Source organism: Channa argus, chromosome 2 (genome assembly GCF_033026475.1).
Source record: "Channa argus isolate prfri chromosome 2, Channa argus male v1.0, whole genome shotgun sequence".
NCBI classification, from domain to species: Eukaryota; Metazoa; Chordata; class Actinopteri; order Anabantiformes; family Channidae; genus Channa; species Channa argus.
The window spans coordinates 24,355,246-24,378,071 of NC_090198.1; the positions used below are offsets into that span (position 1 = coordinate 24,355,246).

General features: G+C 39.0%; 2 protein-coding genes across 2 annotated transcripts; both read left to right on the forward strand.

The window, feature by feature from the left end:
- The first annotated feature begins 5,241 nt into the window (after positions 1-5,241).
- Positions 5,242-10,032, forward strand: nrn1lb (neuritin 1-like b). The gene is made up of 3 exons (XM_067494101.1): positions 5,242-5,446; positions 7,871-8,021; positions 8,677-10,032. Exons 1-3 carry the CDS (start codon positions 5,392-5,394, stop codon positions 8,978-8,980), a joined length of 510 nt encoding a protein of 169 aa, XP_067350202.1. The 5' UTR covers positions 5,242-5,391; the 3' UTR covers positions 8,981-10,032.
- A 2,900-nt stretch (positions 10,033-12,932) lies between these two features.
- slc38a8b (solute carrier family 38 member 8b) lies at positions 12,933-21,450 on the forward strand. The gene is made up of 10 exons (XM_067493552.1): positions 12,933-13,121; positions 14,452-14,650; positions 16,698-16,854; positions 16,931-17,035; positions 17,180-17,237; positions 17,985-18,099; positions 19,033-19,180; positions 19,560-19,762; positions 19,877-19,928; positions 20,750-21,450. The coding sequence occupies exons 1-10, from the start codon at positions 12,933-12,935 to the stop codon at positions 20,850-20,852; spliced, it is 1,329 nt and encodes a 442-aa protein (XP_067349653.1). The 3' UTR covers positions 20,853-21,450.
- The last annotated feature ends 1,376 nt before the right edge of the window (positions 21,451-22,826 follow it).

Below are 22,826 nucleotides of genomic sequence, written 5' to 3' on the forward strand. Positions count from 1 at the left end.
CTTTGTTGGAAATGACAGCATTGTGGACCCACCATTTTTGGGACCCAACAAATGAAAGTAAGCATGTCTAGTAGTTTGCATGCACTGACAGCTTAAAATCCGTGTTGTGACAATATCAGTGGCTGGGGATCTTTGGTGATGCTTGGACAGGCCTTGACTGCAGCCAAAATTATACACCATTCAGCCGTGTATAGGAAGTATATCAATCAAAACAATGAAGAGGGACAAGCATTAACTTCAGCATCAACAGCAAAACCCATGTGTGTACATAGAAAAATACAAAGATAATGGTTTGTGTTATTACTATATTATTTATTATTATAAAAGTTATTACTGTTTACAGTTTTCTAAACTTGTTCCGTGACCTTAGAAATGCAGTGATTAAAGCTTCAGCTAATGTTAACCATGTTCTGTGCGAGTGTACTGAGCAAGATGCCAACTTAAAAAGTTGGAAAAGTTCAAAAGGCCTGTAGGTTAAGTTTAGCTGTACCTGCTCACTATTCAGAACATGTAAGACTCCAGAATAAGGAAATGTGCAGAGAAGACCACTGCAGAGCCCTAGCACCCTGTTCCAGCTCCGTTGCTCTTGCTAGCGCTACACATCACTGTACACTAGAACTACCAGACACAAGAACAGTTTCTCTAAATGTCAGCTTTCAGATGAAGAGTTAATCTGTCCTGGAATTACGCAATAACATTAGGACCCTAGTACAAGAACAATGCCTGCAAATTATTGTATATCTATATAGTATAAATCATACATTGTGCAATATGTATTCAGTACATTTCAGAAGATTTCAGACAATTTTTTTTTCAATTTTGTTATGTTGCAGCCTGATACTACAATCTTTCAAGAAATGTTTTTCCTCATTAATCTATATTCAGTACCTCATAATGACAAAGTGAAAAGAGAAGTTTAGAAATGTCTGTCGATTTATTAAGAAGAAAAACAAAAACAATTAAAACAAACAAACAACTAAAAAAATCCTCAGTACATTGTTGAAGCACCCGTCACAGTGTGTTGGCAGCAATTCCTCTCAGCAAGCCCTTTTAGGTATGATGCAAGAAGCTTTGTACAACCTAAATTGGGGAAGTTTCTGACATTCTTCTTTGCAAATCCTCTCAAGCTAAAGTCCAGTTGTACGGGACCGTTGGTGGACAGCAATTTTCAGGTCTCTCTAGAGATGGTTCAAGTCAGGGCTCTGTCTGGGCCACATTCCCAGGGTTGTCCCTTAGCCACTCCTGCGTTGTCTTAGCTGTGTGTTTAGGAATATTGTCATGTTGGAAGGTAAACATACAGTCCAGTCTGAGGTCCTGAGTGCTGTTTTCACAGGCTTTCATTGAGGATATCTCTGTCCTCCATTGAGCTTTCGTTCAACCCTGACTAGTTTCCCAGTCCCTGCTGCTGAAAGACACTGCACTTCACATGAACAAGCTGTGCAGAGAAAACTCAACACTACATATAACTATTATCTATAATAGTCATAGATTTCAATGGGCATGTAGGCAAAGGGAACAGAGTTGATGAGAATGTGATGGGCAGATTTGATCTTCAGGACAGGAACGCAGAAGGACAGATGGTGGTAGACTTTGCAAAGAGGGTGGAAATGGCTGTAGTGAACAGTTTCTTGCAGAAGAGGCAGGAACATAGGGTGACATATAAGAGCGGAGGTAGAAGCACTCAGGGGGACGACATCTTGTGTCGACGTTGTAATCTGAAAGAGATCAGTGACTGTAAAGTATTGGTAAGGTAGAGTGTAGCAAGATAACACTGGATGGTGGTGTTTAAAATGACTCTGGTGGTGAGGAAGATGAAGAGGACAAAGGCAGAGCAGAGGACGAAGTGGTTGAAGTTTAAAAAGGAAGGATGTTGTGTAGTGAATGTGTGTGAATGAGAGGGAACCAGGTGGAACGGTGAGGTTACAGGGAGCAGAGGTGAAGAAGGTGCAGGATTTTAAGTACTTAGGGTCAACGGTTCAGAGCAATGGAGAGTGTGGAAAAGAGGTGAAGAGGCGAGTGCAAGCAGGTTGGAACGGGTGGAGAAAAGTGTCAGGTGTGTTGAGTGATTAAAGAGTATCAGCAAGAATGAAAGGAAAGGTGTTTAAGATGGTGGTGAGACCAGAGATGTTGTTTGGCTTAGAGACAGTGGCCATGACGAAAAGACAGGAGACAGAGCTGGAGGTAGCAGAGCTTAAGATGTTGAGGTTACCTTGGGAGTGACGAGGACGGACAGGATCAGGAATGAGGACATCAGAGGGACAGCTCATGTTAGATGTTTCGGAGATAAAGTCAGAGAGGCCAGATTGAGGTGGTTTGGACATGTTCAGAGGAGAAACTGTGAATATATCAGTAGAAGGATGCTGAGGTTGGAGCTGCCAGGCAGGAGGTTTAGAGGAAGAGCAAAGAGGAGATTTATGGATGTAGTGAGAGAGGACATGAAGTTAGTTGGTGTGAGAAAAGAGGATGCAGAGGACAGGGTTAAATGGAGGCACACGATTCGCTGTGGGACCCCTGAAAGGGAACAGCCGAATGGAAAAGAAGAGTCATATATTGTGTTGAGTTTTCTCTGCACAGCTTGTGCTTGTCAGTGTGTATTTTCATTGATCTTGTTAGTGTCTGTAATCTGAGAACCATTAAAAGATGAAGTCAAATCACTTCTATGTGCAAACATACTTGATGATGCTGAATCTGACCTGTGATGTGGTTTAAGCTATGATCACTAATTGTATAGACAATACAATATCTAAAAAAGAGGATATCATTTAGATTGTATAGTTGAAAACTGCTGTTATATGGTGCATCCGGAAAGTATTCACAGTGATTTTTTTCACTTTTTAATACATTTGCAAAGATTTCAAACCAACTTCTTTCATGTTGTCATTCTGGGCTATTGTTTGAGGAAAATAATGAATTTGATCAATTTTGGAATAAGGCTATAAGATAACAATATGTGGAAAAAGTTAAGTATTGTGAATACTTTCTGGATGCGCTGTAAGTTGTAACCCTTAAAAAACTGCCAGAGCAGCAACGTTGCAAAATTTCTACTTTATATTTTATACATGTGTTCCATTAATACCTGTCCAGCCATTAGCTTAGTTTAGTTTCAGTGTGACTCCCAGCAGTGTGTTATCTTACTCGTAGAAACAAGTAAGAGGTATGTTTCACCCTGTAGATGGCGCTGCGTTAAAAGCTTAAAGAGCAGAGCTTTATCTCTTTTTTACTGTATATGGCCTAATTTTCTTTATCTGTGTTTCGTTGGCAGCTTTGATGGTCATTGTAACTCATATTAAAGTACTGAAATTTTGAATGTCACATTGTGAATCTAGACATGTGACGAAGTGCCTCAACCCAAACCCGAAACGTGTGACTGAATCACACCATGATAGAGTGCTTCATGAAACAGAGACAGAGGGAGAGACAGATGAATGGATGGATAGAGAGCGTGGAGGGAGTGAGGATCCAGATCCTAATCTCATCTGGATTTATTTTTTTTATTCCCAACAGTGTTGCATAATGCCTTAATCCAACACTGTCAATCAAACTTACACAACTCTGTCTTTTCTATGCATGTTGCTATTTCGCACAGGCATCTTTATGCTCAGGACAGACAACAGCTTTTCATGTAGCATTGTCTCCTTAAAAATAATTAAGTAATGTTAACAAAGTAAAGTAATATAAATAAGTGCTGTATATAAATAAGTACTGTATAGACAGTTGAATCCCAAACACAGAGTTATAGAGTATGCACCTGGAAAAAAAAGCATGACATTAAATCTCATCGTTCATGGTATTTTGATGACAGTACAACAATAGTACAATGATTACACTTAAATCTCTGGTGTTGCTGTGATTGTTTGAGCTCATTGTGACAGTAATGCGTGATTGAACATCCATGCCCTTGGGCGGGCTGAGAGTCTTTTATAATAAAACATGTTTAAAAAGCATAGATAGTTCCAACATTAAATATCCTCATTTTCCTCTTTGTCCTGCTACTACAGTGTAGAATACGTTTAAATCAACAAGGTAATACATAATAAAGAGCAGGAAAGTAAGAGGGGTGTACTCAAATGTGTGCAAACCAATTCCTTGTGCTACACACTATATGTTGTTGCAAAATAAACTGCATATTTAAGAATGGCAATTTTAGTAGAAAAGCTGGAGCTGGTTCAAGAAAAGAGTGTCTAAGCAGACAGTCACATGTGGGCTCAGCTGAAGGGGAAATCTTGAGGTGGTGAATGGATCCTGCTTTAAACACCTGACAGCTAAAGTTTAGCCTTGCAGCTGCAGTAAAAATACAAAAAAAAAAAAAATAAATAACAAAAAGTTGTCTATGCTCAAAAATCTCTTTTAACAGTTGGCTGAATCTAGCATGATTCATCCAGAGCACATCTGTAAAAACATCGTTCGAGCTAATACAGGTATTTTCATGAAGACTCACAGTTGAAACCGCTGGGAAAGTGCCTCCCCCGATGTATTGATTTGTGGCAGCACCAAGCAAGTAATTTTTTTTCAAAGATGCAGATGAACAATGGGTTAGCATTTCTCCACTGTAAGTATACGGATCTTAACCCGGACTTAATCTAATGCACAAAGTGTGAGCCATCTGGGGGGTTGTAGCAGGGGATTTGGAGGCTGAGAGCGATTGAATGGAGCTATAGGAAGGACACTAAGATTGGGAATAAGGGTGATGGTCTACAATCACCCATCTTTTAAACACAGTGTTCATGTAATTATTACTCTCCTCTGTTCAGTAACCCCTCATGACCCAGATAGCTGTACACAGTTTTCACATTGACTGCTGCTACTCTCAGAGGGGGCTCTGCATCTACACTGGACTCCAGGTGGGCTGGACTCTCATATCCTCACTGGGACATCATCCATCTGTTCACATGAAAACGAATCCTCTTGACACTTCGACTAATGTTTCCCTCTACTATCATTTGTGAAAATGTCCTTGTTTAGTAGCGAAACATTTGTTTTACAGCAGATAGATGTGAGTGAATAGGGCCTCTGAGTGTGTCGACCACCACACTATATATCATGTATTTGTATTGCAAATAAATGTTCTAAATACTAAAGACCGGAAATGAGAATCCTCTAATCTGTGTGCAGTGTTGTGATACTGTCATTGGTCTGCTGCTCTGTGGCTCTTCACTTGTGCCACTCCCCAGTGCACACATACACACACTCAACATCCTCCTACTCTGTGTAATGCATTGGTCCCTGTCACTGTTAATCCAGCTGGGTTGTGCCTCTGTGAATTCCCGTCGGATGCCAGGACACATCACATTTTAAAACAACAACTTTAGACTCTTTGGATTCACAGCTTCGCACCAGAGCCTCTGGGTCAGAGGTGGATCTCAGCTCCACTATACTCTACTGAGCCAAACCATGAAGTCCCAGCCAGGCACTGTGACGATGCTGCTGCCTGTTGCTTTTTGCCTCAGTAAGGATGTTTCTTTATTCTCCAGTCATTGTCTAAATGTCTTTTTTATATTTATGCCATAACCTGTGCACTGTTATATTTTTTTGTGCTCCTGCACCTGTTAAGATGGATGATAAACCACCTTAGTTACACGCAGTCGGTTCGGAAACTGAGGAGAGAAAGGTTTTACAAACGCACTTAACTTAATGAAAAGCTCAGCGTTTGTCTGTGTGTATACATGCGGTTGATTTTTTTTACTCTCAACAGTAATTGGTGTTTGTTCTTTTCAGTAAGACAGCACAGGATTAAAGAGTTTATGAATGACTTATTGTGCTGATAATTGTAAAACTGAATTTAGTTTAATTTATTGAGATAGCTATATGTTCTTCATATGGGCAAGATGTTGAGAGTACAGTTGAGTGCAAACCTTTGCATTCCCTTACTCTGAAATGTCAAAAAGAGTAAATCAACATCATATTGTAACGCACATTCAGCTAATATAAATGGTCCTTCATCTTCAGGAGTCACAAAAATTGTTTAGTGTATAAAAAGAAGGTTATAGTGAAACAATGATAATTATCGTCCACATTTTATCAAGTTTGCATCACCTGTTATTAATTGTAATACTTTCTACTTTGTGCTACTATAACCTCTTCCAACCTCTTTGGGTACCCTCTGAGCAGCTTTTGTATCCTTTCAGGTGTAATTTTATCCCATTCATCACCGCATTGTGTATGCAGACATACACCCCTCTAATGTTAGTGAGCGTTTACCATGTCTGACTATGGGAATGGGGGTCCTCTCCCCATGAAGTTTATCATTCTCAAAATGATTGAACTGTGGTCTGATCAGATCACATAATCTTGTTCCAAAATTCATTTGCTTTATTTAAATACTCCTCAGCATGCTCCATGCACGCTGCCTTAAGCAATGGCTTCCTACGGGCTTTTCTACCAGAAGATCCAGTGCAGACAATGCTCTAGAGACTTTAGAAATGTGGACTTTCAGTTATTTTTCCTGGTGTCTCACTTCTTGAAATAGCCTGTTTCCACATTTCTTCCATTTCTTGATTATGGTCCTCACAGTTGTTATTGGTTTCCCTAAACTCTTTAAACGAATTTTATACCCCTCCATACCAATTGTATACCAATCATATTTTGAGGTCTTAACAGGTTGAGATGGCCCCTGGAGATCTGCCCACTTGCAGATTTAATGTTTGAGCCCAATTTCAACTTTGCACTGATATAGTTCCCATCATTTTACTATAACCCTTTTTTATATATGTTCCTTGGCCATTTTCGTTACTTTTCCCGATTAAAAAAAAATTATTACACGCTAAATGTGCAATAAATTTAAAAAAGTGAGGATTTCGTCTCTTTGTCAGGATCGCCCTGATCACATTCAAACAGGAATGTGGCCCCTGAGCAGTCAGGGATAAGAGCCTTGCTCAAGAGAACCACAGTGATGAAGTTTCCACAAGCTTGTTTCTCTCCACATTTTAGGCCCGTTTAGGCTGATGTTTGGTTAAATTATTGTGAAAGAGCATTCTTCTCAACATTTTGCAATATTTGTTGCGGGTCAAACATTTATACGAGTAAGATCGCCTCTACACACAGTCTCATATAAAACAGGTAAAACTCAAACTCATTACAACAGTAAAATGATCGTAATCTTTTTCAAATGGCTAAATGATATGTGAAAGGGATCATTTATCATTGTGTACTTTTACTAATTAATATAAAGTTCAAATGTAATGTAATAATTTAATACAGAATCTGAATGTACCTACTACACTGAATTTTGAGTTAATGTGAAGGCAGGTTGCTCTAAGTTGGGGTTCTGTTCTGTCAATTTTGAGGAGCCCACTCAGTTCAAATAATGGCAACGTTAGTGCCACAGCATGGCATCACTGCAGTCATAGCTCCCAGTACACTGTAAAACATCCATTAAAGCCTTTAAGAGAAGACCTTAAAGAAACATTCCCTAATGGGCAGATCATCAGATTTCTTCTTTTCTAAGTAGAATATTTCTGTCAACCACTGTGACATCTTTTCAAGAACTCTTCAGTGAAAACTGGGACACACTATGCACGAGTACATCGACACACTCAGACAGTTCAGCCACAGTTTTACAGTCCTTCAATGAATTTGGCTTTGAGGATGTGTAATCCCTCCAGATGAATGGAGTACAGCAAATATTTATGTATTTGTTTGATCCAGCTAAGCACTAGATGGACCATATCTCTACATATAAACATTGTGTTTTACTCCACAAAATGAAATCCCCAAACCAAACTATCTAGGGATTTTGTTTGTCTCATCCCTTATTTGTTGTTTTCTTTCCCCATGGAAAATACACAGAAACTGTGTTTACAGTGTCCCCATTTTCACATTCATTAATTTACACCAACTTTGTTCCAATTATCTCTTACCTTTTTCTCTCCAGTTGGCTTGTTCCCCATGTGCTTTGGATCAGCGATTCCTGTTTCATGTGCTTCCATCTACAAGAGTTTTGCTCAGTGTTTAGTTACACTTGGGGACAGTTTGGAGGAAACACAGAAAGACCAGAGCACACAGGACATCGATGCAATCTGCAGGTGTGTACCAGTCACTCCAGTGTGATAGACATATAATAGTTCTGTAATGTCTTGTTCCAGTAGCCCACTTCTCATCGGGTTGTTCTGGTCACCCAACACCTGATGCAGACCTTGTTAACCCGGGCAACGTCTGAGCCAGTGTGAGTCTGGCTCAACATATCTCATATAGGTGATGCATGACTTTTGCATTATAATCTGCTGTCCAACCTAAGTTTTTAAAACATTGGACTGTGTGATATACATCTGCATTTAGAGCAGGGATTACATGAGGAGGATAAGTAGTTTGTGCTATTGAAAAGCACACATTTTAGCTTTTTTAAAATTTAGAATATTATTTGAGTTAAACCAGATGTCAGTTCATACAACAGTTCATGAAATGTCCTGAAAGTATTTGGGAGCTGAGGAAGTGAGAGTGCAGGAGACATTGGAGACAGATAGACATGACCAAAAACATGTTGGTCATGTTAGACATGACCAAAAACATGACCAGACCAGTAACTGTGACACAATCCACTTTGGGTCATAATATTTATGCTTCAACCTCTGCTCAGGTTAAACTCACCACTGCATTATTTCAGTTTACTTTCCACAAAAACCTCCTGGTGAATAATCACATTAAACATTGTCCTTGCTTTCTGCCCATGGTTCCTTGAAGGTCTTGGAATGCGTTCCATGTCTGTGCCAACTCAGCTCTGACCGGCTGTCCCGGAGAGGCTGCAGCCATCTGGGAGTCTCTTAGACAAGAGTCCAGGAAGACACAGTTTTCTGGAAACCTCTACGACGTGTGTGCCAGCCGCACCACCTTCCCACCCAGCACTGTGCCTGCACCTCAGAGCCCCCCATCATCTGACCAGACCAACCAGGAGACACTAAAAGGACAAACACACACTTTCAGCCCCAACCTCACCATGCTGCTGTTCCCTGTGTGCAGCATTTTACTAGGTCTGCTCAGGACTTAGATCATCCATCATTCACTGCCATGACAGCTGGTGATCTGAGAGCCCTGCACCCCCTACTGTCTAAAAACACGAGGGTAGCCATTCTTCACTAGTCAGGCTCAATCCTAAACTCAGGATATCTAAAACTGAATCATAAAAAAGTTACTGGTTCAGTGTCTTTTACGTGAATATTGTGGTAAATCTAACAGATCAGATTATTGCAATTATGGTTGAACACGCCTTACATTTAGACAGGAGAGAGAAGGTGATTTCGATCCAACATATAAACATATACATTGTATACAGGTGGAAGTTTAGCTGTCACTGTCTAATACATATTACATGCACATTTCTTAATGTAAAGGTTAAGTTCACTTCCTGAACTAGCAGCGGTTGCGCTATTGTAGGATGAAATAACAGATGGTTCAACCAAGGAGAGAAAAAAAAGAAAATAAGACCTGCCTATTACTGAGCTCACATGCTCCAGCTTTACTTCTGTACCTCAGCAGTTTTGTTTAGGACAACAGATAGTTGATAGATATTTTAATGGTGTCCAGATCTGCTTGTGATCCAATCAGGTGTGATCCAGAGGAGAGTATAATTATAGGGTGCACAGAGATTCTGTGCTGCAAGTGTAAGTCATCACCCAAATCAGATTTCTGTGCAGCGTGTGCTTGATGTTGCATTTGTATCATTAATGTAAAACTGTCATTTCATGTGGCTCCTTGTATGTTGTTTTTTACTATTCTGAATGCTATGCGTTCAATAATGGAATGGATCCTCTGTGGGAAAGTAGCAGAACACATATAGGACAAATAGATAATAATTACTAAGTATATTAGTATAAAGTACATATTGCAACATGTAGATGCTAAATGTTTGGCTAAGTGGTAGAAATGGGAAAGTTTTCTGTGTTTCCCAGGTTTATAACATCAACAGCTGTTGTAATGTGAACGAGCTCCGTTCTGCAATCAAACGTTGTATTCACTGGTTTTCAAAACATATTTTTAATATATTTTACTCATTTTCATTTTTATAGTGTTACATGACTCTTTTGTTTCACTCTTGTTTTTAACCCATGAAAAATGTAAATTAAAGGTATCCTGACAAACACATGCTAACTTATTTTCCTTAAACTGCAACTATTACTTTTCCTGTGAATTTTGTGACAGTTTTGTGTTTGCGTGTGTGTGTGTGTGAGAGAGAGAGAGAGAGAGAAAGAGGGAGAGAGATCTTAATACTCTTAAGCTGTTTCGTAACAACAGCAGAATCATAAGTAAATTAATCACCTGTCTTTATTCATCAACAGTGGAGCAAGTTGCACCTCAAAACCCTTGAAAATAGTTTTATACCCTTTAGAATGTTGAGGATAAACACTGAAGATGGGAACACGACAGGGTGTTGACATGTTTGCTTCGTGATGAAGTACAACTTAAGCATGATGTGAGCTGGTGCAGTGCAGTACAGTCAGAGGTGACCTTTAGTGCAGAATTAATGAAAAAAGGTATTTTACTTCATCCTGACATGTATTCTGCTTCTACATAAATATTCATGAGGTAAACTGATAAAATTCCAACTCATAACCATTAAGCCTTTGCAACCAAAACTCTCAAGTTCAAAGGCTGTTTTAAAAAGTGTTGCTTCATTCACTTCACAGCTTTATGCTTATAAAATTTGGCACATGACAATTGTATCTGAGTCTAATTTTCATCTGAAATCAGTCATAGTGCACATCAACAACTTCACATCTACTACTTACTTTTTTTGGCAGACTCAATGGTAAAAAGCCAGATTATAACCCTGATTTTGGCCATGACGAATCATTTTAGATACTGTGGAAATAATGAATAAAACATGCCAGGTCACCATAAACAGACAAGAAGAGATTCCAAAGAATGATTGATACGATATATATAAATGTGTCACTGGAATTTTTAAAAGAAGTGTACCTGTCTTTCAACGTGTGGATTTATCTACTTTTTCTTTAAAGGAAAAAAACAAAATAAATATAATGTCAAAAAAGGAAAAAAAAGGGTTTGTCCTACATCCTTTTAAAAGTGAACTGTCCACACGTTTCTGACAACAGGATGCATTCTGCTTGACAACAGATGGTGTGTAGCATAAAACATGTTTATAATTATATTGCTTGTTTATTATTATAAACTGCATGTATTGTGGATTATAGCATCCAATACATATGGTATGACCAGGACCAGGATTTAAATATAATTGAAATCTAATGATTATAATTTGAGATGCTGTATGTACCAGGGGGTAGACGGTGAATTTCACAGCATGGATTAGTAAAATCTTAAGATTATAAACCAATTTGGGACTATATGAGAACCTCACTGTGGAAGCGCATGACCACAGTCACGTGACGCTGATGTGACATTACGAGGGAGGGTGTGGTTAGCATCAAACAGGAAGTTGTACCCAAAAAGCAAGAATTATGAGAAATTAAATTAAATTGGCTAATATTTAATTGTTATAGAGTAATATTTGCAATAATAATGATAATAACTAGAAAAAGCATTTTCCAAAAAGAAAATGCACTGTGAATGCTTCGGTGCTGAAAGGATTTTCCAAGCAAAGCTGAAAATAGCTGAACTGTTTTTGCTAAAAGAGCTATGATGTTGGCTTTTGCTGAAAGATGAATCGAAGCTGGACTATTTAAAAATAGCTGAAATTTCTGTTTTTGCTAAAATAGCTGAAACATTTACTATAAAAATGTAAACAAATTTGAAAAAAGTATGAAATAAGCTGCTCAGACTTTTGCCTCGCAAAATGTGAAAAAGTATTAGTTCTATTAACAAAATAAAAAACTGTGAGCAGCAAAGGGCTTCACCGAACGCAGTGATACACTTACACGACACTCAATAAAATGAAGGCAGGGCGGTGATTTTAAAACAGCTCCAATTTGCAATTTGAGGAGCATTTCTGGACCTCAGTTATAATGTGGTCCAGTACGAGTTTCAGACGGTTCAGACTTCTTCTATACGGAAAGAACCGTATGGCACCGCATTGCAGTCACCAAAAAAAAAAAAAAAAAAAAAAGTTAGAGACCTTATCTCGTGATTACGAGATACGTTTCTCTTAATTAAACTACACTATGTACAATGTCCAAAATGACCAAACATGTCACTAACATGCTTTGTAAAAATATCACACAAACTTCTTAACTTCAAACTTCAAATTTAATAAAGAAAGTAGACACTGTGAAAGTTCTGTCTTGGAAGTCAGACATGTATAATCTGCTGGGTTTTTATTTTTCTTTTAATGTTGACAAGAATGCAGTCACAGGAGGGAGTAGTTAGTTCCTTTGCACCTGTGAAATCATGGTTTTATTTCTATTTTACTTTTTTATTTCTTAATTTTGATGGTCCGTTTTGAAAATGTCTCAGTAACAAAATCTAGGAATTCATTTATTTTGGTTTTGCACTGTCTTGTATTTTTGGCCGTGTTTAATAAAATTAACACACAAAGCAACTTTGTCGTATTTCATCCAAGATAATTGCAAAGAGAGCGGAGAAAGAGGGGCCTCTGTGGCCCTATAGAGACATCAAACCGGTGGATACAGCCATGTTGTACTATTACTTAGTTTAGAACACTTTGTGCACTTAATTTGCCTCATGTTATTATGTTATAAATCAGCTGATCGTAGATGTGTAGCAGCACAGACATAATGGGAGAGAGGGAGAGCAGACACAAGCATCGTGCTGCACTTTAGTGTCACATTTATCACCTCACAGTGAAGTGTTTAATAGTCCAATTACACCACGTGAGTCGTGTGTGTCTGTGTGTGTGAGGGTCTATATATCTGCATGGTTTACCCCTCACCAGGTTTACAAGTGCAGCAGCAGAATGAAACAAACACCTGCTCTAATTTGGCAAAGCTTGAGGCGCACATCTCGCTCCTAGAAAAGCCGCTGTTAACGCTTCTCTCCCGGTGTGTAAGAGCTGCCCTAAGATCATGGAGGAACTGGCCCGTGAGAGCATCAGCCTGCTCGCCCGGTCTGCCTCGCACGCGGATCCGCCGCAGCTCGGGTCGTTGGGGGCCGTGTTCATCATGCTGAAGTCCGCGCTGGGAGCCGGACTACTCAACTTCCCCTGGGCTTTCTATAAGGCGGGAGGAGTGACCACCTCCATCTGTGTGGAGCTGGTGAGCATAGCATCAAACACAGCTGCCAGGACCGGGAACTTGTTAGTGCATCGTTTTTAAAAAGTGTAATTGGCTGTAAAGTCCAGCTGTTATTACTTATTAACGTTTTATTTTCACAGAGCTGTAACATTAATACACATTTGATGGTCAGTGGGCTTGTTTAGCTTCTTTGGCCAGTCAGCAGTACAAGCTGTGGTCCATATAGTCTCAGCACCCCTCTGTCTCTCCTTGGTGTGAAAGAGACCCGTGTTTTTCACAGGTCAGCTCTAATGAAGCTTCCAGTTTGGTTGTGGACCTCAACTTTAACTGAATCCACAAAAATTTGTATTTTGTGGATGATGTTTGGAAAGTCTGTTTTTGTTACTCTTCACTCTTCAGTCTTTTACTGGATTCTTTTAAAGATGTATATGTAATTTGCTTCTCTCCTACAAAAAGCACTGGAGCACAGTTCACACTACATTAAAATAAAAGAGGAATTAGTTTGACAGCAGAATAATATTATCTGCAGGAAAAAAAATCACACCAATGGATCAGAAGTTTCCTTTCATGGTTTATATTTACCTATTAAACACTTTACCAACATGTTTAATATGTGTTAGCTTTATCATGCAACAAGAGACCATTTACCAAATATTTATTTTATTATATTTAATTGTATGTTTATAGTCAGGTTTTTTCTTCTTTTGAAAGTTCCCAGGACACTTAAAGCAAGAGTCAACTGTGAGGAGATTTGAGATTTGAAATTGTGGACTACGTGATGAGTTTCTGACCTTTGTGTGTTTTCATCCTGACTATCTCTCCTGAACATCTGCCATTTTCTTTGCCTTCCCCCCAGAAGCTTCACATTGGAAATAGCCTTGAGTTTTATAAACTATAGCCTTGGATTAACTTTTACTCCTGTTAAATCTACATTTACATTTTAAATACGTTTTACAATAAGTTAAATATGTCTTTGCGTCAAATAGAAAAAGTTAGAGCTGAAAAAGTGGTTAATTGTCATCAGATTTAATAATTTATTTCTTGTTTGACTTTATAGCCATAAATTTAAGACTTTCTTTTTGTAAATGTTAATATTTGTTTTGCATTAGTAGGTGGACAAAACACATTTGTGTAATTTCTACAAACAGTGTCCCACCTCTGGTGGAGCAATTAACTAATGAATGAATCAATAAAATAATTGCTGGATTATTTGTTAATAAATTAGTTGCAGTAAGTTTTCATGAGGTGTGGGAGCATAGAGGGGGGAGTTTTTACAGCCCCAGTCGTCTCTGTCCCCTTTCCATCTGTGGATGGAGGTCAGGTTAAGCTCCTCTCCTCTGTGTCCCTGCAGGTGTCCCTCATATTCCTCATTAGTGGCTTGGTCATCCTTGGCTACGCTTCGTCAGTCAGCAAACAAAAAACCTATCAGGACGTGGTGAGCGAGGTGTGTGGACGAGCCGTGGGTCAACTCTGCGAAGTCTGTTTCTGCTTCAACCTCTTCAATGTCTGTATTGCCTTCCTGGTGGTGGTGCAGGACCAGCTGGAGAAATGTAAGTGCAGCTGAATCAAACCAGACAAACTTTGAACCACCATAGATTAATGATGATCAGCTTCTGTGTTTCTCACTGTTTTATGTGCTATGTTAGGTGGGTGTGAGGAGAATGAGAGCTGTATCCATACTGCTGATACTAGTGGCAGTATATCAACACCAAGAGTCAGATACATCTCACAATAGGTCACATAAATGCTTATTAGTGCTCTGCTGTAGAGATGGGAAGTAAATATAATTAGTTTAACCCTGTGCTAAAAGCTAAAGTATGTACCTTTTTGATTATGTTTGTTGAAATATGTTGAAAAACCTATTTGATTGTGGCAAAGTTGAAATTGGACTCACAGAACAGCACTGGCTATTAATAAACTATTAATAAACTGTACATTGTGCAGTCCAGTGAGGTGAAAAGCCAGAGATATGTTCCAGTTCCACTGAAATGCCTTATTGCATGCTGTATACTGTTTGAATTCATGTGCATATGGAGAAACAGTGGCTGTATGTTACAGTTATTGTAGTTATGTCGTGATGAAATGATGGTGGTCTGTCTCCTGACACCGCAGAGAGTCATTTTACAGACTAATGGCTGTTGGCCATGACAGAACGGTTTGTGCAGCATCCTCCTCTCCACTATTAACCCCAGAGTTTCCACAGTGGTCACCGGGACACAGCCAACTTTCCTAATAAGTTTATTATAGTCACTGGCTCTGATGCTGCTGTCCCAGCAGATAGCAGCAAAAAAAAAATTGCACTGGCTACAATAGACGGGTAAAACATCTGCAACATCTGGTTGCACACATTAAAGAACCAGAGCTTTCTCAGGAAGTAGAGTCTGCTCTGAGCCTTTCTGTAGGCAGTTGCTTTGCTGCATGTTCATTGTAGTCTGTTGTTGAGTTGAACTCCAAGATAGTTCTACCCCTCCACCACCTCCACCTCCTCACCCAGAATGGAGATGGTGTTGACTCTGCTCCTAGTCCTCCTGAAGTCCACAACCATCTCCTTGGTTTTAGCCACATTCAAGATGATGTGATTGTTTCCACACCAGGCCAAAAAGCTGTTCACCAAGCCTCTGTACTCGGCCTCCTCTCCCCCACTGATGCAGCCCACCACCGCAGAGTCGTCTGCAGAGTTGGAAATCAGATGTGTACAGGGTGAAGAGGAACGGTGAGTGGACTGTCCCCTGAGGTGCTCCTATGTTACTGACCACCCGGTCTGACACACATCCCCGCAGCCACACAAATTGTGGTCTGTCGGTGAAGTAGTCAGCCACCCATGAGGTGATGGAGCGGTTGATGTGCATCTTCGGCAGCTTCTCTCTCAGCAGGACAGGCTGGATTGTCACGTATAAGAATCGTCCAGCACACGATCTTATAAAACATGTAATACAACCCTGTTTACATTGAAATGTGAATTTTCCGTTAGCAGAACATATCACCTCTATAAACAATTACCAAACGCAGTATGTGCTTAACTCTAATGACCTTCTTCTTTTTGTTTTCTGCTGTGTTTGAATGACTTCACGTTAGTCAATGTACCGACTGGGTTTGTGATTAATTTAGCAGCCATTTCCCCGTATCAGAAAAATGATTTTTAATCTCTCTCTGACCACAAATCATCTGCACTTTAATTTTCATCGTACCTAACATGTGACTGGGAAAACAAATTTGACCCCTTTTTCATTTTCCCTTAGTTGTTTTTTCCATCTGAAACCTTCCAATCCCTTTAATGTTTTTACTCTGTTCCAGTTTTAAACAGAGCATTTGATTGGATTTACAAACGCCCCCCTTGGTCACATAACACAGGGCAGATAGAGCACCTGCAAAATGCATAATACATTAAACACATTTACACATTTTTCATTATTCTGTGTGCTTATCCACTGACATTACAGTTTTTATTTTGCTAGTAAAAAAACATAAAGCCGCTGTTTTGCAGGATGCAAAATATAAATGTTGTTAAACTTGACAGCCTTGTGGGATTTGGTGTGTCCTGTGTATTGATGCTGTTTGTAGCAGCAGATAAATAATCTTCCACTTTTGTTTCTCCAGTGACTGATTCCTTATACGAGATGGTGACTGGGTCGAGTGAGGCAGAGATGCCATATCACTGGTACACTGACCAACGATTTGCCCTCTTTGTTGTGTGCCTCATCATCATCCTGCCACTGTCTATCCCAAAAGAAATCGGTATCCAGAAATACACAAGGTATGCAGCTCTTTCCTGTGGTGATGTCCAGCTGAGTGTAAACTAAGTGATTTAACTGGTTCTCTCTTCCTCTCAGTGTACTGGGGACATTGGCGGCTACATATCTGTGTGTGGCAGTGATTGTCAAGTTCTGGATGATGGAGAACCACACAGTCATAATAACCCCGCAGTACAAAGATGGGTCAGTATCACAGTTTATGAGAGGATGAGAGTGTTTTTTTTATCATCTCTATGTCCTCCCTTTGTGCAGTTGTTTTCTCATGAGCACCATTGTTTGTGTGTGTGTGTGTGTGTGTGTGTGTGTGTTGTGTTGTGTGTCCCTCAGTGTCAGTTCATGGGCATCGATGTTCAGTGTCGTGCCAACCATCTGCTTTGGCTTCCAGGTAGGATCATCTGCAGGCACATTAGACGTCCAACATACAACATGCTTGGTCTTACATGGTTCCACTAAAAAAATGCAAAGAAACCAACACATAATGTCAAACAACTGCATGTGGATCATGTGGAAATCATTTAAACTGTAGAGCTGTTGTCTGAATGCTCAGGTAGTTTATTTGGCCAATAGAAGGACATTTACATTTACATTTGCATTTAGTCATTTAGCAGACGCTTTTATCCAAAGCGACTTACAAGTGAGGTACAAGGCAAGCAAAAATCTAAGTCAAGGAGAAAACATCAAAGCAAAGTCCTATCAGAAAAGTGTTCACAGTTCACGAGATACAAGTGCAAAAGAGCAGAAAGTTTTGTTTTTTTTTAAGATTTAAGTGCATAGGAAGATGACATGACCTCTTCACCGATTGTATGTTTATTCAATAAATTTTGACATATATTCACATGGCAAAACTGGAATCTCTATGAAGTGTTTATTGTTGGGCTTTCCTTATTTTACTTAGCTGTAAATATTTTGGTCAATATCACCAGGTTAATATTAAAATGCTGTAACTACTATGTTGTTGATGGTGTCTGATGATGATGGCTTGTTATATTAAGAAAAATATCAAAAATTAGACAAATGGGACTAATATTTTGAAAACTACATATATGTGTTATGTATCAGGATATGTCAGGCTAAGCTCACTATTCAACATACTCATTTGAAATATTAAACCTGTGTGGGTGTGTGTTTGCAGTGCCATGAAGCCTGCATAGCAATCTACAGCAGCATGGAGAATCAGAAGTTGTCCCATTGGGTGGTCGTGGCAGTGATCTCCATGTTGTTCTGTTTGCTCATCTATACACTAACCGGTGAGTTCACCCCTGAAACTGAACTGCAACAGTGCGGAATATGATGTTTGCAGATGACATTGTGATCTGTAGGAAGAGCAGGGAGCAGGTGGAGGAAAATCTAGAGAGGTGGAGTCTGCTCTGGAAAGCAGAGGAATGAAGCTTAGCCACAGCAAGACAGGATACATACATACACGTATGTGAATGAGAGGGACCCAGAGCAACGGAGAGTGTGTAAAAGGGGGTGAAGAGGCGAGTGCAAGCAGGTTGGAACGGGTGGAGAAAAGTGTCAAGTGTGTTGTGTGATAAAAGAGAATCATCGAGAATGAAAGGAAAGGTTTTCAAGAAGGTGGAGACCAGCAATGTTGTTCGGCTTAGAGACAGTGGCACTGAAGAAAAGACAGGAGGCAGAGCTGGACGTAGCAGAGCTTAAGATGTTGAGTGATGAGGATGGACAGGATCAGGAATGAGGACATCAGAGGGACAGGATGTTAGATGTTTTGAAGATAAAGTCAGAGAGGCCAGATTGAGGTGGTTTGGACATGTTCAGAGGAGAAACTGTGAATATATCAGTAGAAGGATGCTGAGGTTGGAGCTGCCAGGCAGGAGGTCTAGAGGAAGAGCAAAGAGGAGATTTATGGATGTAGTGAGAGAGGACATGAAGTTAGTTGCTGTGAGAGAAGAGGATGCAGAGGACAGGGTTAGATGGAGGCAGATGATTTACTGTGGCGACCCCTGAAAGGGAACAGCTGAAAGGAAAAGAAGACTTCTTTTTGTCCTCTATTAGTGATGAAAAATATGCTGTTCTGGTGTTACAGACGACATCTTACATTTTAAAACTGTTTTTCCAGGCTAAATGTGATTGTCACCCCTGAAACAGAACACTTGAAAGCAAAAGAAGAAGTGTGGATTCACCTGTGAGCTGCTCATCATATCCACTCTCTCTGTCCCCAGGTGTTTACGGCTTCCTTACATTTGGACGAGCTGTCGCCTCTGATATTTTGATGTCGTACCCAGGAAACGATGTGGTCATGATTATTTCCAGATTACTTTTTGGAATATCAATCATCACCATCTATCCTATCATTCTTCTTTTGGGGAGGTAAATAACAGGAGAGGGGATGTGTTTCTCCATTACTGCAGTAAAAAACGAAATAATGAGCTAAATAACGAGTCATTTCTTAAATCTGCACTGGACACAAGCTGCCATCATTATAATAATATGGAATTACAATTATAAACAAACCTGCCATTTTTACATACTTATTGGGCAAATTTACATTTAAGTTTAAGTTTTTCACTCCAATCATGGCTGCAAGAAAATCTGGTTCCTTTTGCTCCTAGAAATCCCTGTAGAAACCATGAAAAGTATATTTTAATATGTGTAATATGTTTAAGAGAGAATGGGTTAAATAACTGAGCTAAGCTTGGAACTTGATTTAATGCCTAAAGTGTTGTGATGCTCTCTGTGTCTGGGACAGATCTGTGATCCTGAACCTGATGATACGAATTCAGAGGCGTCGGCGGGGGATCGTCACCCACTCCTTTGAGAGTCGCTGCAGAGTCATTCTCACTGTGATCTGGATTGGCATCACTCTTCTCATTGCCATGTTCGTCCCCGACATGAGCAAGGTCATCAGTGTCATAGGAGGAATCAGCTCCTTCTTCATCTTCATCTTTCCTGGTATGAAAACAACCTTAACCTAAATATGTGTATCTGACATAACCCACACCTGGATGAACATTTGTGCTTTGGTCTTTTTATGAGCATGTGTGTGTGTTTGTCTGTGTCTTGCAGGTCTTTGCTTGGTGTTCACAATGCAAACGGAAACTGTGAGTCCAAGAATCAGGTGAGTGTGTGCAGAAAACTGTGGAAACACTTAAGTAATGGAGTTGTAATTTAAAAACTTTGAGATCTTTCCTGAAAAGTACCATGCAGAACCTATTGGTGGAGACAAGGTCAGGCTGTCATTTGAAGTGAGTGGTTTTGGAACATTAAGATAATGCGTCTCTCTAGTATTATGAAAATGAATCTGAGAACTAGATTAAAATAAACCACTCAAAGAAAATGGGAGAGCATGTGGTATGAACATGTACTTGTATGTAAATGTACATATCTGAAAAGTGTTCATGTTTTACTGTAGACTGGATGAATAGTGAGCTTTCTAAGAAGTGGAGAAAAAGTCTCTTTGAAGGATACAAAAGTGGATAATTTTTCAAATCGTTTGTTTTTTTTAGTACATGTGACTTACGAAGATTAGAGGGTTTGGTATGGATACATTAAAAAACAATAAAGAGTTAATAAAAAAAGACATATTAATCAAGATTTTAAAGCTTTAATGTAAAAAAAGGTGATATGTTTTTTCCAATTTAATTTCAAACATGGCAGAAAAGATCTTGCAGAGTTATAATTATTAAAGATGATGCATTACGGGCAATACCTGTAATCATCCCACAGCGATCACCACCCCTAAGTCTCACAAATCCACAAAATTCCTACCTTTAGACTCTGGATCACTGTGCCTCCCAGGAAGGAAAGAAAAGGGTGACACATTCTGAAGAAATTGTAGAAGAATAAAATAAGGCTTCTCTGAGAAGATTTGATCCTTTGTTGTAGTTGTGGATAAAGGGTGAAGCTTTATGTTGTTTGTGTTGTTGTTGTTTTGTACAGGGGGATTTTAACAGTTTGGGGAGTAATAACGATTGTAGTTGGAGCCTTCATCTTTGGACAGAGCACAACCATCGCTGTCATGGAGATTTTTTACAGTTTCTAAAAGTCACCACCATTATGATCACTTCCTGCTGCCTCACTGTGACACTTGTTTCTCCTTGCACAAACGTGTTTCAAGATGGGTTTTAGTTGTACACTTGAGTCTTATTTGGTGTTCCATAACTTTGATATAAGAATATGGACTACTATTTTATTTGATTATTATTGGTTTTTAGTTGATTTTCAGTTTAATTAAAATACAGTAGAACACAATTTTACATATTAATAAGTGTAATGAAAAATGTTTGTGTTTGAGTATATGTATTTTCTTTGCTGTACTTGGTTGGGTCTGTTTTTGTACTACATCACTGCCAGGGGGCAGCATTGCACCAATGAGGAATTAATTATTTATCTTTGTAGTTGTTCATTCAAATGCAGTCAGTCACATATATCAGTCACAACGTTAAACCACCTGATCAGAGTGCCCATAATGTTACCTTTCCACCACAACATTTACATCACATGGCAGCAATAATGTTGTGGTTGATGTTGGTGGATTGTAAACTGGCAACTTAAAATAAAAGAAAAAACAAAAAATCTAATTTTATCCACTACTTCTCATCATTTCTAAGTGAAATAAGCAGCAGAAAATTATTTTTCAATATAAAGAGAGAAAAATCAATCAATCAAAACTGTATTTATATAACACCTTTTGAACAGATGAATCAAATTCAATGTGCTTCACAAATGATTGAAAGTTGATTAAAAGGTGTACCAAGCAAAGACAATAGGATGGGCTCATTGTCCTTGAAATGCATGTTTTTGTTTTATTCCTATCTCTGCATTTCTCAGTGGTCTTTTTCTTAGCTGACTTCCACGTGGCCTGAGTAAGATGAGCAATGTAAATCTGTTGTTATTGGCTGAGGTATGTTAAATATTACTGTTTATTGACTCCGAGCTTAAAAGAGTTATGGCTCACTGCCTGCGTGCGTGCACACATGCTCACACATGGTTGTTGGTGTATGAGTGATTTACAGTAAATCCAGAAAATGGGCGCTGAATCTGTCCCTGAAGGGATGTTCTTAGAAGCAACATTTCAGCCAAGATAACTTCAGAGAAATGCATTATACTTATCTGTCTGAACACACAGCGTAAAGCAGAACTTCAATATAAAAATGCACTATCAATAAACACACAGTGGTTCCATATCAACACTTTTGTTATGTAATACATTTTATTTTAAAATCAAATGTAGTGTTAATGTTGATAAGGGAAAACCTCAAACTGATCCTCTACTTGTGTTTAGCCCATAGGATTATGTTCTAAACTGCCGGCCAAATGACTAAATCCACTAAATGCATGGGAAAAAAATCACCAAAAAATCACACCAAACTCCTTCAATCCTCTCACTTTAAAACAGTTCACAGGTTTTTAAAAACAGGTCTGTATACATGGCAAATACAAGTAGCACTAAGCAGCTTAAGTCCTAACCCTTACGTTCACATTGCAGAATTTTCTGTCTATAACAATAAAGAATTGGCCTATTGGTCTCATCACTCATAAGTCATTGTTTTGATTCATACTAAATTTTTTTTACCATTCAACCATAGTAGCTCCATCCTGTTCTTAAGATATTTCATGACCATAGTGAAGAACCATCTGACAGCCCAGCTTTACAAGGGCAAAAACCATTCAGTATTCTCTGCATTAGACTATTGTTTCATTTTCATTTGTTTTCATAAAATAATTTCCAGTCCTCATTATCATTCTGTCCCCAGTAGCCACCTTGTAATTGAAAGATTGCTTGTAACATATGCTTCTTGCAGTGCAAATTTATGAAATAGCAATTTGCACATCCCTTTAAATATCGAATTGTTCCTGATAAGAACATCAGAAAAACGTCTGAATGGAAATGGGCAGCTGCATGTTATTTATTTTATTGGACTCATGCTCACAACATAAAAAGGGGATTGTGGTCATGTTTGTTTCTTTTATCTCTTAATTTGCTGATAACCAACGCTTTTCACACTGTCTTCCT

Bases quoted from the DNA above. Each gene is read 5' to 3' on its own strand.
- nrn1lb (XM_067494101.1), top strand. From the start codon at position 5,392: ATGAAGTCCCAGCCAGGCACTGTGACGATGCTGCTGCCTGTTGCTTTT. The intron at 5,447-7,870 runs GTAAGGATGTTT...TTTTCTCTCCAG, and splicing joins GCCTGTTGCTTTTTGCCTCA to TTGGCTTGTTCCCCATGTGC. The intron at 8,022-8,676 runs GTGTGTACCAGT...GGTTCCTTGAAG, and splicing joins GACATCGATGCAATCTGCAG to GTCTTGGAATGCGTTCCATG.
- slc38a8b (XM_067493552.1), top strand. From the start codon at position 12,933: ATGGAGGAACTGGCCCGTGAGAGCATCAGCCTGCTCGCCCGGTCTGCC. The intron at 17,238-17,984 runs GTAGGATCATCT...GTGTGTTTGCAG, and splicing joins CCATCTGCTTTGGCTTCCAG to TGCCATGAAGCCTGCATAGC. The intron at 19,763-19,876 runs GTATGAAAACAA...TGTGTCTTGCAG, and splicing joins CTTCATCTTCATCTTTCCTG to GTCTTTGCTTGGTGTTCACA.